Raw genomic sequence first — 15,151 nt, 5'->3', positions numbered from 1 at the left:
TGTTGTGCAGGGCACGCTAGATATACACACAGATCTCAACCCAGAGACGTGGGCTCTGGGCTAGGACCTCAACATCAGCTTGGGGCTTGCTTTTTTCTCCTGTGGCTTGTGCTACCCTCCCACTAGGAAGCCTCTGCACCCCAACCTGAAGCCCAGTTGCACAGGGAGAATGCTGTCCCAGGAACAGGCAGCTTGGCCAGCTCTGCTCTAGACCTCAGCGAGCTGTGTCCCCTGAGGTATCTTTGCACACCCCCTTTTACCACCCCAGACCAGAGCAGGAAGGCCAAGGCTACCAGAGGCTGGGAGAAGGGGCCAATGAGGCCAGGGTCCCTGTGGGATGTACCTGGAGTTAGAGGGTCCAGACAGCCCTGCATGCACAGGGGTCCAGCCCGGTTGTCCAGGGCAGGAGGCTCCTCAGGATTTGGGGGAATACCTGAGCAAACACGGAAGGCTGTACCTGCACTGGCCAGAGAGTTCTGTGCGTGTAATGATAGACATAGCCCTCCGGGCAGACACATCTTACAGAACGTAGACCTAAAGGTGCTATCTGGGAAGGCTTCTGGGAGGAGGTGGCATAGGAGGTGGATATTGGCAGGACAAGGATTTATCTAGATGGGGAGCAGGGCGCAGTTGGCTGAAGCTGAGCGAAGACCTTTGTGCTGCAGCTACGGGCCAGGCTAAGAGTCAGCACCTGGGGGCTTCTGCCTCAGCTGCCCTCAACCCCCCATCCTTTCCCTGTGATGCCCTGAGGTAGCAGGTGCAATGCTGCCCACCCTGCAGGACCAGGACCACCAAGGGCACTGCCGCCTCCCCTGTCCTCTGAGGGGTCATTAGGCAGGCAGGCAGTTGGCCAGGCTGGAGAGGGCAAAGCACTGAGCTGGCTGGGACCGAGAGTGCCCTTCCTCTCCTCTTCTCCCCCTCCCATCCCCCTTCTCAGAATTGTGAAGCTGTGTGGGGAGTGTTTGGGAGGGTTTCTCAGTCACTTATTGCAGAAGTATATAATCTGCCTTCATTGCTTTCTCTCTCCTTCATCTACACGCCCTCCCTCCCACTTTCAGTCTCCCTTTTCCCACACTGCCACCCAGAACTCTCAGACCACCCTACTACCTGCTCTTCTCAAGAGAAAATGCTCTGATCATTCCAAACTATGAATGGGTTTATGATTCCAAAGTGTTCCCCTTTCTGGGGATTAACTTTTAAAGACAGTGTCAGGGCTAGAGGAAAAGGTTTAATCCAAAGGAACAGATCTCTAAGGGACGGAGAATTCAGGGACACTGACATTGAAGCTTGCTTTCTTACCAATAGCCTTTACTATGTCGCTGCTTAATTCCTTCTTTTATTCAAGTAACATTTATTGAGCACCTACTGCATGGCAGGTGCCATACTGGCTGCTGAGAATTCAAAGATGGGGACGTACAATTGCTGTCTAGTGGGGAAACAGAAACAGAAACACATCATTTGAACATGGTGAGCATTGCCGTCAAAGACCTTCCTACTTCTTCAAAGCACCCACTTAAATCGACATACTTGCTGATTAAAAATTATTCCTATCTGCTCGTTCAAGCAGCTCCCTTAAGGATGCTTATCGGACCACACTTTTAGACCTAGACCTGACATTACTAAAGCTATATGCCAGTGTGTATTGTATAACTCACACACTTTCCAGTTCAGCCTGGACTTCCCCAGCTCACGTCCAATGAGAAGTCCTGACCACGGCCTCCCCAAGCACTGTCTGGCCTAGATTTTCTTTGTGATCGGTTTGGCATTTTCCGGACGCATCATTTGGACTGCTTCTTCTCCTTGTGGCTCCTGGGTAAGTATACGATTTATGAGTCATTTGCTTTTTCTGCCCCTCTTTATCCTCTGCTTAAATACATGGTACCTTCTGACTTCCCTTCCATCTCCGTTAATAATGACTGATAACAGGTGGTACCACACCTCACACACCACACAACTATAAAGAGCAAAATATGGCAGGTGTTGAATTATTCAGTAGGTGAATAATACCACCCGCTCATCACACAATCCAGGCACGAAAAGTGTGCACTGGGATGATGTATTTCACTCTGCAGAGCACTTTCTATGGCATCCTACTTCCGTCCTTCTCCAAGTCCTGCAAAGCTGCTGCCAGAAGCTGTCCTGCCCATTCTGAGGAAGGCAGACGCCACTCCTATGCCAAGGTTAAAAATTCCCGGACAAACGGGTCAGGTCTAATTCCATTAACCATTGTCTCCCACATATTGTGGTTTCTCACATATATGGGTACTGTTGGGGTCAACCCAAAATTGAGATCTGAATTTGAAATTGTCCCCGAAAAACTTGGGATGTGTGGTCATCATATTTCTAAGGGAGTTCTCAGTGAAATGGTGGCTCTCCAGAGGGAAATCAACACAGTGTCTTAATTCCAAAACCAAACTGACACTGTGTCAGTGTCACAGCGTCTCTGACCCTGATAGAGCCCAGCTGAGAGGGAAGAGGAGGCTGGCCCAGCCACTGAGAGAAGAAGAGAAAATAAAGGGGAGGGAGATGAGACAGGGAGTAGGAAAGAAAGGAAGTGGAGGAGAGAGGCAGGAAATAGGGCTAGAGAAAAAAAGTGGACCAAGAAAGGATGGCAGGAAGAAAGGGAGAGGAGAGACTAGGTGGGGCGAGAGAGGCAGAGAAATTAGAGACAACATTGTGGAAAGAGGGAGGAAGAGCAGAGCTGATGGCAGTAGGAAAAGTCAGAAGAACTGTCACAGTGATCTCAGCCACTGCCCAGGGACGTCTGTCCAGAAATGGCCTCCCAGAAGCCACCTTACTCAGTGGATTAGCATTTTTCTAGTCAAATTCTCTTGATCCCTTCGCAGAGCCCTTCCCAGGGAGGCAGACACTTGCTGACTTATCTAGACTGCGCCCCATTGGGGTAGGAGGGTCACAGCACCAGGCACAACTCTGGATGCCTCACTGTACCTGGGTGACAGCCTAGGGGCGAGCAGCTGGTCCGGGCTCCCAGCACACATTTGTGGAAAGAACTGAGCTCCTAAAAGGCCAGAATAAGACCCTAATCCCGGTCACTGGCCTGCAGCCCCACGCCCTCAGGTCTGTCTGTAGGCACCTCCCCAACTGACTTTGGATGCTGGAGCCATATCTTTTCTTTTCCAAAGTATTGAACAAAATCACATATCAGGGGTCCCTGAAAAACACATTATTTCTCCTCTGCACGAACAATGTAATGTTCTGGTGTCAAAACGAACAGTAACAAAAACGCAGGCCTCTTTCCCAGGGAAACAGAGCTGCGAGTTAGCACATACTTAGAAATGCAAAGTTAAGGAACTAAACAACTTAATCAGCCCCTGGAAACCCTTAGCTGGCACATTCCAGCCATGCCCGGCTCCAGCAGAGAAAGCCCTGTTCAAAAAAATTCCCTGCAATGCGCCCCCTGCGATGAGTGCATCCCACTCATTTTCATTCATCCAACATCTAGGTACTGAACTCCTACTCCCAGATATACAGAGCGCCCTTAACCACCAATTTTAGCTCCAACGTTACAGCAGATCAACAAGAAATACCACGTGATGGTCTGAATGTGGATCTCAGTGCCCTCTGGATGGAACCGGTGCTTCCCAGCCAAGCTCAGCCTCACCGGCGGGCAGAGTAGGGACTGCTTACACAGTGGGATTTCAGAGGAGCAGGGAGGCCACGGCTGACACCCGCCCCTCATGCCACCTACATGCCCTTGCAGGCTTATGTCCAAAATCCTTGCAGCTGGGAGAGAGCTGATACCCCCACCTCAAATGGAGGCTTGAAACCCAGGTCACCCCCCCACCCCCCCAACCACTTCCCCAACAGAAAGGGGCCAGTGAGTCCCAACTTTGCTCTGGATGGTCCTAGGCCTCACCCCTCATGTCAAAGACAAGCCAGGATCCTAAAACGCAGTGAGCTTTGAGCCACTGTGATGAGCCAGCTTCTTCCTGGAGGGCGGCTCTGGGGATACGCCATGGGGCAGGGGCCCATGGGATTAGCCCAGGACACACTTCCCCCTCCCTGGTCATTCACCGGGGTCTGTACCTGGAGCTGGAGTCACTGCCGCTCTGCACTGCTGGATCGTCCGTGACATTAAAGAGCCCCGTCCAATTGGCCAGCTGGTCGCCATTCTGCCAACCAAACTGGAGGCCTCTGGCAAAAGAACGAGGCAGTCGGTACTCATGCTGATGATCTGGGTTAAGCCTGTCTACCAGAGAGCCACATTCTGTCCTTGTGTCGAGTGACACATCCCATCGATCATGCACTTCGTGGGGACGGGGGTGATAACCAACCATGAGGAGGAGGAGAATAAACCCTAACGTGCTCTCTGCTCATCTACATCCATTCCCTTGTTGCACCTTTACCAGCAGAGCTGAGGTTACACATTGTACACACAGGGAAACGGAGGCTGAGCCAGACCAAGGTTGCAGAGCTCCCCTACCTCCGGTGGCATGGCCCTCAGCTCCCACCTCTGGAGACTTACACCAGAAGAGCTCTCTCTTGCCAACACTGTGCTATTCTCAGAGGCCAGACACTGCAAAGCTTTTAATGAAATCTAGTTTTCCAACACTTGTCCTGGTTTAAGATGATGGACTCAACTCACACGGTTATCTCCGCTCCCACCTCTAACCTGGCTGACGTGACAGCAAAGGAATAAATAAGGACATGGGCTTGGAGACAGGGATGGGAGGGGGCTAGCGACAACATTTGGGAAGATGAAAAGCAAGAGGGTAAGTGCCTTAGACCAGAGAGAATGGAATCCTGACTGTCTATAAGAAGCAAATCCATTTGCGATACACAACTCAGAAAGTGAGAGATGGTCACACAATGCCTTCAGTTTCATCTTCACTCTCCTTGGACCATTTAGACTGGAACACACCCTGGCTAACACACCCAATGAAAATCCAACCGTACATTAATATTTCATGTTCCCACAAAGTGCTTCATTTCCACCAGGAAGCAAAGTCAAGCGTCTGGGACCAGACAGAGAATGAGTGAACAAGAGGCAGCAGGAACTGCCTCCTCTTTATGTCCTGCCTGCCAGGGTAGGTGCCCTGAGCTCTAGCCCACTGTGGCCATATGGGAAGGTAGGTCCCTACAACAAAATGCCGCTCTGTTCATTTTTTCCAAGAGATGCTGGAAATCTAGATTTTTAATTTCCCCAATTTGAAATGCTGATCATTAATTCAAACTTGAAACATTGTGCAGACCAAATACCCCATGCTGCAGGCCGACAGCAGCCTGGGGACCGCCATTACCACCTCCCAACTCAAATCAGCTTGCTGGTTCCTGACCGCAGTCCTATGAGGGAGACAGAGTGGGCCTCATCTATCACAGCTGAGGAAACTGAGGCAGAGTGGGAAGTGACCTCTCAGCCAGCTGGTGGCAACTCAAGGCCTGGAACCCAGGAGTCCTGACTCCTAGTTCCGTCCTCTTGCCACCAAAGTTCTGGCTCCTGTCCCAGGTGTCATTTGCACACAGCACACCTTGGGGTCTTCCAGCTGCCGGCGGGTCAGCCACCCTCAGCCTTCTGCCTCATGCACAAATAGACACGCTCACCATTGCAAAAGGCACCCACAGAGGAAGCCCAGGTGAGCGCATTCAGGAGCTCTGCCTGTAACCACCCCTTTCCTTCCCACTCAACAAAGCACATAATAGGAATGCAAATGACTGTGCTATTATTACAAGGATAACCTTGAGTCGGCTCCATTTGAAAAACATAATAAAAGAAGAAAATCATTCACAAAACATCAGTACTTAACTTTCCTGGGGGGATAATCTATTGCATTCTTCATTTGTATTCTCACACCCCCATTCCAAGAAGGTAGCTTGGCTTCCCCCCCCTCTTATTTAGGGTAACGTGGGTTGGATGAGGGCTGAAAGAAATTGTGCTGCACCATCCTGGAGGGAGGTGAGAGGGCCTTCGGGTCTTAGGAGGTGTGGGGTGGAAGTGGAGAGACCACCACGGCTGAGCAGAAAATTCCTCAGGTCCAGGAAGCCTGCTCTGCTATGGCGGTTTGGGGTTCCTCTCCCACATCTCCCTCTAAATGAAAAGCAGGGCCTCAGAAAGAGCGCCACTTAGGGCACCTCAGAAGACTGGACCTAGAGCTAGACGCCTCCAGAGAGCAGTGAACGGATTGGCTGAGGCCCGGGGTGGCCTGGGGTGTCTTCCCAATCTTTGTTCAGCCCTCTCGACTTTCACATGAGCCTGGGGGGCGGGGGTGGAAGGAAGACGCCCCCATAGTGATAGACCAAATTTCCCACCAGCTGGTGGATAAGGTTTAGTCTTTTTCTTAATCAAAAGAAAATTGAGGCAATGAGCCATTTCTTTCACACCGAACTTGTGAAATAAAATGTATCAACATTCTTCTATTATTAATCAGCAAATCACTTGCATTGTACCTCACAGCTGACTGAGGATACCTTTCCTTTATTCATTCATGCTATTTTTATTTTATTACATATGTATACGTATCAAATATTTATTTCATTATATTATCCTATATTTACTGAATGGCCATGCCAGGCTGGGAGCTGGGATTCAACAGTGAAAAACTAACAAAGGTCCTGCCCCAATGACAATTTCTACTGGAGGGAGACAGATATATCAACCATAAACTAATCTCTGACACAATGTGTAATGGGTCAGATGGTGGGAAATGCTGTGGTAAAAAAATAAAGGGAGTCGAGGGAGATAAAGGGTTTGAGGTGAGTTCGGGGTGCTATTCCACACAGAGTGGTCTTCACCCTGAGAAGGTGACATCGAGCAGGACAGAAACTGGGTGACAAGGGAGCAGATGGATCCTGGGGAAGAACGTTCCAGAAGAGAACTAGTTTCTGCAATGCCTGGGGCATGAGTGCCATGGCTTGTTCTGGGGCTGGCGAGCTGGTCCGTGCAGCTGGAACTGAAGGAGCCAGGGGCAGGCAGCACAGGCAGCGCCACCTTCCTGTGGTCCCTCAAAGCCATCTAGGAGGGAGCTGGGCCCAGTGTCGTCTTATGAGGAGCAAAGAACTCAGCTGGAGCACCACGAAAGTCTGTGAGGGCCTTCCCTGGGGTGCCCAGATTGCCCTCCTCCACCTCCCACAGTCCCCTGCGCTCCCCAGGTCCACATAAGGAGCTGGGCGTATGGTCAGGAGAGGCCTGCCAGAGAAGGTGCTAGGACCTTCCCACCCAGGTCAGAGCGGAAATGCCTGCCAGCTGGGAAGCCGTTCAGAGGGATGAATGGGCATAATTATCAGGTTCCACGTTCTCCCTCGCCTGTCCTTGTTCCTGACTCACTAGTGACTCATGTTATTTATCTGTGAAGCACCGGAAGGTAACATAGCTCCCAAAAGAACCTCAAGGGGAAAGGGAAGTGGGTTCATTCCCCAAGGATTGCCTGTGGGGCCTTCATCTGGGGCAACAGAAAAGATGCTGGAGGTGGGAGCATCCTGAGAGAGGAGAAGAATGGGGGGGGGGGTGTTCCCCAAGCTGGCCCTCCATGCTCTGCACCCCCAGAGGGGAAAGGAGGAGACTGGCGGAGCAAGTGGCAGCCTACAGGTGGCAGAGGGCTGGCCTCCCCGAGAACCACCAGGCCCGGGGCCTGGGCTGCCAGGGAGCGGATGGAGCCCTCCTGAATTCTAAGGCTGTCCATGGTTCTGCAGGAGGCCTCCGGCTAAGAAGCGGCTGGGGCAGGACCCAGGGGGAGTTCAAGTGCTAGCAGTGTTAAGACAGGGGTGGGGAGGCTACACAGCCCTGGGAGGGGTCCAGAGAGAGCAATCAGACAAGCTCCAGACACAGCTGAGGGACCACCTCACTGCCCCCAGCCACTGCACCACAGAGGAGCCCAGACTCCACCCCCACCCCAGGCCAACCTCCAAACAGTCCTGCCTCCAGACCTCCAGGCCTGCCCGACCTCCCCTGGGGGCCAGACCTCCCTGAGTAGCCCCCCGAGGCCATCCAATAATGTCTGGCTACTCTTTGTGAAATATTTGGTCAGTATCAATTTCCAGGAGGAAAGCACACACCAGCCTGCAAAGGGGAACACACACGAGCCTCCCAGCTCTCCTCTGGCACTCAGGCCCTGAACTGCATGTCCCGTAAGGTCCCACCTGGCTACTCACCACCCTGATTGCTGTCTCTTCTGAAACCTACAAGATTGATAGTCTATGCCACACAATTACAAATTTATTTTACACTGTCTTATGTATTTTTTCATGTTTGTCTCTTTCCGTGTTCTGGAAGTTCCTTAAGGACATGTATCACAGCTAATAATTCTTTAGAAACACCCCCTCACCCCCAGCACAAAGCTGAATGGGTGTTTAATGGGTGCTCGTTGATTGTTAGGAAAAACGTGTTGGGATTTCCTTTGTGTGCATCCATTCATTCAACAGTTAATGTCAGGCACCGTGCTAGGTCCTGGGAATCCAGAGATGAATAAAACATCTCTTACAAGGGTCTTACAAGCTATGTGACCTTATACAAGTTACTCATCCTCTCTGAATATTAAGTGAGAATGATTGTATCTGTTGAATGTTGAACAGGACTGTCGTGGGGACTAAGTGAAGTAATCCTCATTCAGTATTATCTACTTAGATCAGAACCTGGCGCATTAAATCTTAATGAATGTTAATCATTAATACTATTGCCTGATGAATCTCACCTGTGTGTGGTGGGGGCACGGTCCCTACACACAGGGGTAAGAGCTAAATTGAAGAATTACTGGGTGAGAGGTTATTAGATGAGAAGTAAGTGGGCTTGGATAGCTCAAAGAAGAGAGGCTAGATCCTCTAAGAGGTAAAAATTTCCCAAAAGTACAAATGTCAAAAAGGACTAGAGAAAGAGAGATGGGCAAGGGAGCAGAGAGAGAGGGCAGCACTGTGTCCCTGACAGACATTTGGGGAAGCGACAGGAAGCTAATATCCACCACCGAGTGCAGGCTGGGCACTTAGCAGGCCAGGGCCAGGACTAGAGTGAAGCAAACAGGGCGCCCAGGGCACACCATTGAGGGCAGCCCCACTCTCAGGCTTGTGCGAGTGCAGGGCAGACACCTGAGAGGGGGCCTCCTGAAATTCTGTCCCCAGGGTGCCTTGCTTGCCATACCCTAGTGCCGGCCCTGCAGCAGGTACTCAGTAAAAACTTGCTCTGCCCAGCAAAACCTGAGTTGTTCTGCCAGCATGGGACACATCCCAGGGGACAGTCAGTTCAGCTCCTTCCTCTGTGGGGCACCCTGCACCTCCATCCCCCGCCCCCACTAGGCACCCTCTCCTTGCAGACCTACCCCTTGCATAGATCCTTAGGTCCCATGGTCCCCATCCCCGGGGCTGCGCCTGTTTCTCAGGTCACTCAAACAGGAGGGTTTGTCCCTAGGTGGGGTGAGGTGGGCAGAGTTGGCTCAGCGAGGAGCACTTCGAATATACACCTCAGATACAGCACAAAGTCAGGCTGTACTTTTCCTTGACCCAGTTTTTCATCCTCAAGTCTCAGGCCTGCACCAGCCACTTGCAGGCAGCCCAGATCTGCGCCCTCGAGGTGCAGGAGACAAGAAGGCTGCGGGGAAGACAGCATGTAGGACAGTCCTCTCCACAGAAGGCAGGACAAAATAGGTCCCGCCTCAGCTCCTGGCCGCTGTGCGGTGACACACAAAGCAACAGGACAGCTGAGCAGAATGTACTGAGTACAGACAGCACAGGCACTGTGAATTCAGAGCAGGGGGAGAACACTGGGCTGAGAATGGAAGGAAAAGCCCGATTTGGACTGGCAGGGAGACAGGTGGGAAGGCACGGCCGCGGGCACACAGGTGGGTAAAGGCACAGCACCAGGACAGACGTGATGTGTGTAAAAGGAGCCATGGTCTCCTGAAGAGCGGGGCTTCAGATACAGACTGATCACAGGGGGTGAGACTTCTGTTTGAGGAGGGAGTAAGGGAGGGAGACATTCAAGGACTTCCAGTCCTGGCAAAACGGCAGACTGAAAAATCCTCTGTGGCGTGCGCCCCTTCAGGAGTGAAGGATTTCTTCCTCACCTGTTGGGGTGCCAAGAGCCGGCAGCCCCCCAGCTCTCAGTGTCCTCTGGGAATTGCCTCATGAGAGGAGATTCAAGTTGGCCAAGATTACGCCCTCTTCCAGAAGGAGCCCACATCTTACGACTGAAAATTTGACCCAGAGGTATAAAGGCCTGGCCTCCTCACCCCTGAGGCAACTCTCCAGGCCTCCCTAGGACTTCACATGAGGCCTCCCTAGGACTTCACATGAGGCCTCCCTAGGACTTCACATGAGGCCTCCCTAGGACTTCCTGGAGCTCAGGGCCTCCTTCTGCTCAGTCTTCCTTCTTCTCCCTTCTTCAGGTGTTGATCCCAAGAACACATCTAAATAAAGATGGTGCAGCCTAGTCTCTAGCTTAGAGTCTGCTTTCTAGGAAACCCACTCGGCAACATCTCCCACTAAAAAAACACTAAAATAACCATTAAAATATGTATAAAATGTCTTCTTAAATGAATGAATAATCTGGTAAGGAAAGAAGGAGTAGATGAGTTGTAAAGCCAGCAGCTGCCCCAGGGGCATCTGCCAATCTCCATAATTCACACCCCCCTTGTAATGGTGATATTATTATAACAAGCAAATACTAACCAAATGGAAGCTGCCTCACTGTATGACATTAGCCCAAATGAACTTGAAGGCTCAAAGTGTACCAGAAATAAACAAAGTCACTACATTATAATAAAAGATTCATTCACTGGGAAGATGATACATGTAAACTAGCATGCATCTAATAACATCACCACTTCAATATGCGGAAGGCAAAAGTAGAGAAGGAGAAATTGACAAATCTGTTAGCATGGAGGAAGATTTCATCACACATCTTTTAGAAATTGAATGATCAAGCAGAACGGAAAGAAATCAAGAGGGATACAGAAGATTAAAAAACACAAAACCACTTGATTGAATAGATGTGTAAAAATAGTGCACCTAATAATGAGAGAATCACATTTTTTTCAAGTACACCCATAATACTTAGAAAAAACCCACCTCCTACTAGACCACAAAGCAAATCTCAACACATTTCAAGGAGTCAGCATCATAAATATTATGTTCTCCAATCACCATGCATTTGAATAAAAAATTCAAAAAAACATAAAGTAAAAGAAGAAAGTATTTGGAAATTTTAAAGCATTTCAAATTTATGAGTGAAAAAAAATAAATCATGATAGAAATTAGAAAATACCTGGAATTCACAATAATGTAAATACTTCCGGTAGTTACTAACTGTATGACCCTGAACAAATTACTTAACCGCATGTGCCTCAGTTTCCTCATCTATAAAATGAGAACAGGAACAGTAACTTGTTAGGATTCAGTATGGTAATATACAAAGCACTCGAACAACGGCCTGGAGCACAGTAAATGCCAATACAATTCTGAGTCCTTATCATCATTATCACCCCAGAGAAGTATTTAGAGGAAATTTTATAGTCTTAAAAGTTTACATGAGAAAATAATAAAGACTAGAAATTAAAGAGATAAGCATCCAAATTAAGAAGCTAGAAAAAGAACCTGGTTCAGGGTCAGGATAGCCTCCATGCAGAACTAACCAAAGGTCAGGCCAAGTGGTACAGTGTGGGTAGGGTCACATGTGGTTCCAAGAGAGAGGAGGTGGTGCCACATCTCTGCACGTTCGCTGCTGCCTTCTTTAGTTCTTCCTCTCCACCTGTCCAAACCTTATCCTTCCTTTAAAGGCCCACTCAGGTCCACCTCCTCCAGGAAGTCTTCCCTAACTACTTCAGTCCAGGAGTGCCTCCCCCCACAGACATTTTAACACTTACTTTGAAACTATCTCATTTGTGGCCATTTTGTTCCCCCAAACAGACTTCAAGCCCCAGGACACCATTTGGGGCGCAGCTGTCCTTGCCTAGGGACATCGGGGGCGGGGTGGGAGGGTGGCAGTGACCAAAAGAGGAGGCAGGCCCAATGAGCTCCTGCAAGCCAGGAGGTTCCCTGAAAATGTCCTTTCAAGCAGCACCATGCAGAGCTCATCCTCTGCCTTCAACCAGGGATGGCCAGGAGCAGTGGCTTGGCTGGAAGCAAATGTCCCAGACAAGGACCCAGCAGCAATCCTCATTCTCCCACCATCATGTGCAGCCCAGACTGGGGGGCACAAATGACTGATGTGGAACCCAAAGGATGAAAAGGGAACAACTGTGTTTATTATTTGGAAGTTTAGAGAAGAGATGGGATGTTTATATAGCTAGAGAAGCATTTTGTTTTCTATGGGGGGGAGCGGCAGTGAAAGTAGGGAGACACTGGCAGCCAAGAAAAAAACCTACAGCAGAAAGGAGAGGTGGGCTCTTTCCCGAAGAGCCTCTGATATGGGCGTTATCTACCCTATGGCAGTGCTCTCCCCAGGCCCTGAAACCAAGCAGAGTAACCCGAAGCGTTTCCTCTCACCCTGCAGAGAGGGCAGAAGGAAACGGTTGGCATTCAGTGTATCTTCCGCACACACAGGGACTGAGGCTGGGCCCTCCTGCTCTTTCTCTTAATGAAGTTGGCGGGTGGATGGGGTGGGGTGGGAGCAGAGTTCAACAAGGGGAGGGCTAACTTCTGCTGGAGCTCTGACCTTCTGAGTAAGAATGAGAAACAACTGCTTGTTTCAGGTTGTGAGTTTCACAGATCCAGAGTTTACTGCTTTATAAGTTCATTATCCCTGTCACATCGTCCCAGCCCACCATCACACCCACCTAACTGACGCTCTGGGGTGAAAAATATGCTTTTCCTCCCAAGGGCCCCCACAAAAGTTCAGGACTCGAGAGATAATCCAACCAAATCTAGAATGCCATGGAACCAAACGGCCAGGGCACTCTAGATTTGGGGGACACCGCTCTGACCCCTGTCGCCGCTCCTGGCATTCAAATGGATTTATCATCAGCTTAGCCACTAGGAATTCTAGCTTGTCCCCATTTTTCACAACAGAACAAAGTTGTCAGCCCCTCTGGCCGGCGCTGGGCAGGCTCTCATTTCTGGCTGGGAGGAGAGAGGCACTTTGGAGCGCCACCGTGACCCAAACCTAACGCGGCTGTGCTGGGGCTAAGTGCAAAACCCACGGTCACTCACCCTGGGGGCGCCCGAGGAGTGGGGGATGCTGCGGACGCCACCTACGGCTTGCCCACGCGTTTCGCGCACCCCCACCCGCACTCGGACTTTCTCACCTTTTGATGTAGTTTCGGCCATATAAGATCTGTTGCAGCAAGGTCACCAAGGCGAAGGCGCAGATGAAGATGAAGAGCAAAGTTCGGTTCCCCAACAAATCCCGGTTCGCCGAGGGATCCGCGTAGCGCATCCTGGCGGCCGCTCGCGCGCGGCGGGGCACGGCGGACGCTTGGCGCCGGGAGTCCCAGCAATCACGCGCAGGGCTCCGGTAGCCCGGGGGTCGCACGATCGACCAGGCGCCTCTTGGAGCGGTTGGGCGAGTGGGGACTTCTCGGGGCAAAGTTTCTGGATGCCGCGGCCGGAGCAGGGGACATCCGAGCGTCGCCGGCGCCGGAGCGGCGGGCAGGGCAGGGCTGGCCGCAGGGAGCTCAGCCGCAGTCCGGGGCCTTCCCTCCCGCTGTCTTTACCTCCGGGCTCTAGTGCCCGGCATCCGCCGATTTCCCTGCGGAGGGGCGACGCCAAGTGCCCCAAACCCGGGGCAGCCCCTCCCGCGGAGGTGGCGGCCAATCGCGAGCGGGGCCCTGGCGCCGTGCGCCCAAGAGCGCCGCGCACCGCCCCCTCCGGTCGCGCTCGGGTCCGCGGTTCCCCAGCGCGGTGCCCTGCCCGGGCGGGCCACGTCCGATCCCCGCGCCCGCAGCGACAGAGCGCGAAGGTTGGCCTTCAGTTCTGCAGATGGGAGGTGGGGGACAAAATACCCGGACAGTCTGGCTAATGACAGGCGGGCGGTGGAGAGGAGGGTGGAATGGAAAACGCCAGGTTTAAATAGTGGAATTTACAAAGGCGGCAGGAAAGGGAAGCCGCTGCTGCGGAGCTGTGCTTGCTGGAGGGTGGGTATTCGCATGCGGTGCGCAGGGCACTGAGTCACCGCGGTGGCCGCGTCCTCACGCTCTCCGGGAGATCTCTCCGGAGAATGCGAAGCAAGGTCAGCCGGGCAGCCCTTCAAGGACAGCGCGAGCGCGGCTCCGCATGCTGATGGCGCCAGGCGCCCAACTCCTGCGGGGAGGAAATTCAGGGGCTCTCCGTCCCTGCCACAGGCCTCCTCTCCCTCCCCAACTGCAGCTCCCGGCTGTTCGTCAAAGACCTTGTTGTCACCCAGACACTGGGACCTTGTCTCATCCTTGGAACCACTCGTAAATCTTAGGTCAGGCAGCTGGCCGCCTTCGGGTACCACAGTCCCCGAAAGCTTTAGTAAGTCACTAAGTCTAGAAAGGTTTGTGTTTCAAGAGTGCACACCAAGGAAAATAAACACAGAAATGCAATGCCAAAATCGTGCCTCTTCAGAAATCCTAACCCCTCAAGGCACTACTCTTCTCCCTCCCCCCCTTCCCAGCCCGCACACCAAGCGACAGCCCTGTCATCCTGACACCACAGTCTCTGGCGCTGGGGTGTCACGTGCCTGTGGCGATCACTACTGAGCCTTCGCTGGATGATTCTAGGGCGCCCCTTCCCAGGACCCTCCAGCCACTGGGGGGAGATTCTGGAGTCAGGGCAGAGATTCGACTGGGAACTTGAAGGAAAGGCGAATAGTGGTAAAAAAAAAAAAAAGAACTTTGATGGGAAAGTGCCCAGACTCCAAAACGCTGCCCTTGGCATTTAATAGTTTCCTCTTTGAACTAGAAAGATTAAAAAGAAATGCACGCTTACATCTCATGATTAGGGTGCCACCGATAACTTGGAATTCTTGTGAATTCACAAGGTGGAAATGGACCCTGTGCTATAGATACAGAGTTTATGTATCAAATAAGTATTACCCGTGAGGGTCGCAGATAGTATTTTTAACCAATTAAAGAAATAACAAACATCTAAACAGCCCATTATTATAATAAACCTGATACTTGTTTGGTGCCTTACACATCAAAAAGTACTTGCTCTTGCGTATGTATTAATGAATCAGCACCCCCTAGCCTCTGGCTAACCCATTTGACCGTGGAAAGGATCAAAGCTTTAGTTGCCCAAAGTAACTCAC

At 51.4% G+C, this 15,151-nt stretch overlaps 1 protein-coding gene across 2 annotated transcripts in view; it reads right to left on the bottom strand.

Moving 5' to 3' along the window:
* The window catches only part of ST8SIA5 (ST8 alpha-N-acetyl-neuraminide alpha-2,8-sialyltransferase 5), a 48,960-nt gene extending 34,722 nt beyond the window's left edge, over window positions 1-14,238 (bottom strand). The window contains exons 1-2 of one of the 2 annotated variants that reach the window (XM_019739696.2): window positions 13,185-14,238; window positions 4,048-4,155 (exon numbers count right to left, since the gene is read on the bottom strand). In XM_019739696.2, the coding sequence (XP_019595255.1) occupies window positions 4,048-4,155; window positions 13,185-13,315 (239 nt within the window). In that variant the 5' untranslated portion in view covers window positions 13,316-14,238. The remainder of the gene's footprint in view (window positions 1-4,047; window positions 4,156-13,184) is intronic. The other variant, XM_019739697.2, reaches the window with a different exon arrangement.
* Between the last annotated feature and the right edge of the window lie 913 nt (window positions 14,239-15,151).

The sequence above is a fragment of the Rhinolophus sinicus genome, linkage group LG09, assembly GCF_036562045.2.
Source record: "Rhinolophus sinicus isolate RSC01 linkage group LG09, ASM3656204v1, whole genome shotgun sequence".
Classification (NCBI taxonomy): Eukaryota; Metazoa; Chordata; class Mammalia; order Chiroptera; family Rhinolophidae; genus Rhinolophus; species Rhinolophus sinicus.
This window is presented reverse-complemented; position numbering and strand designations above follow the sequence as displayed.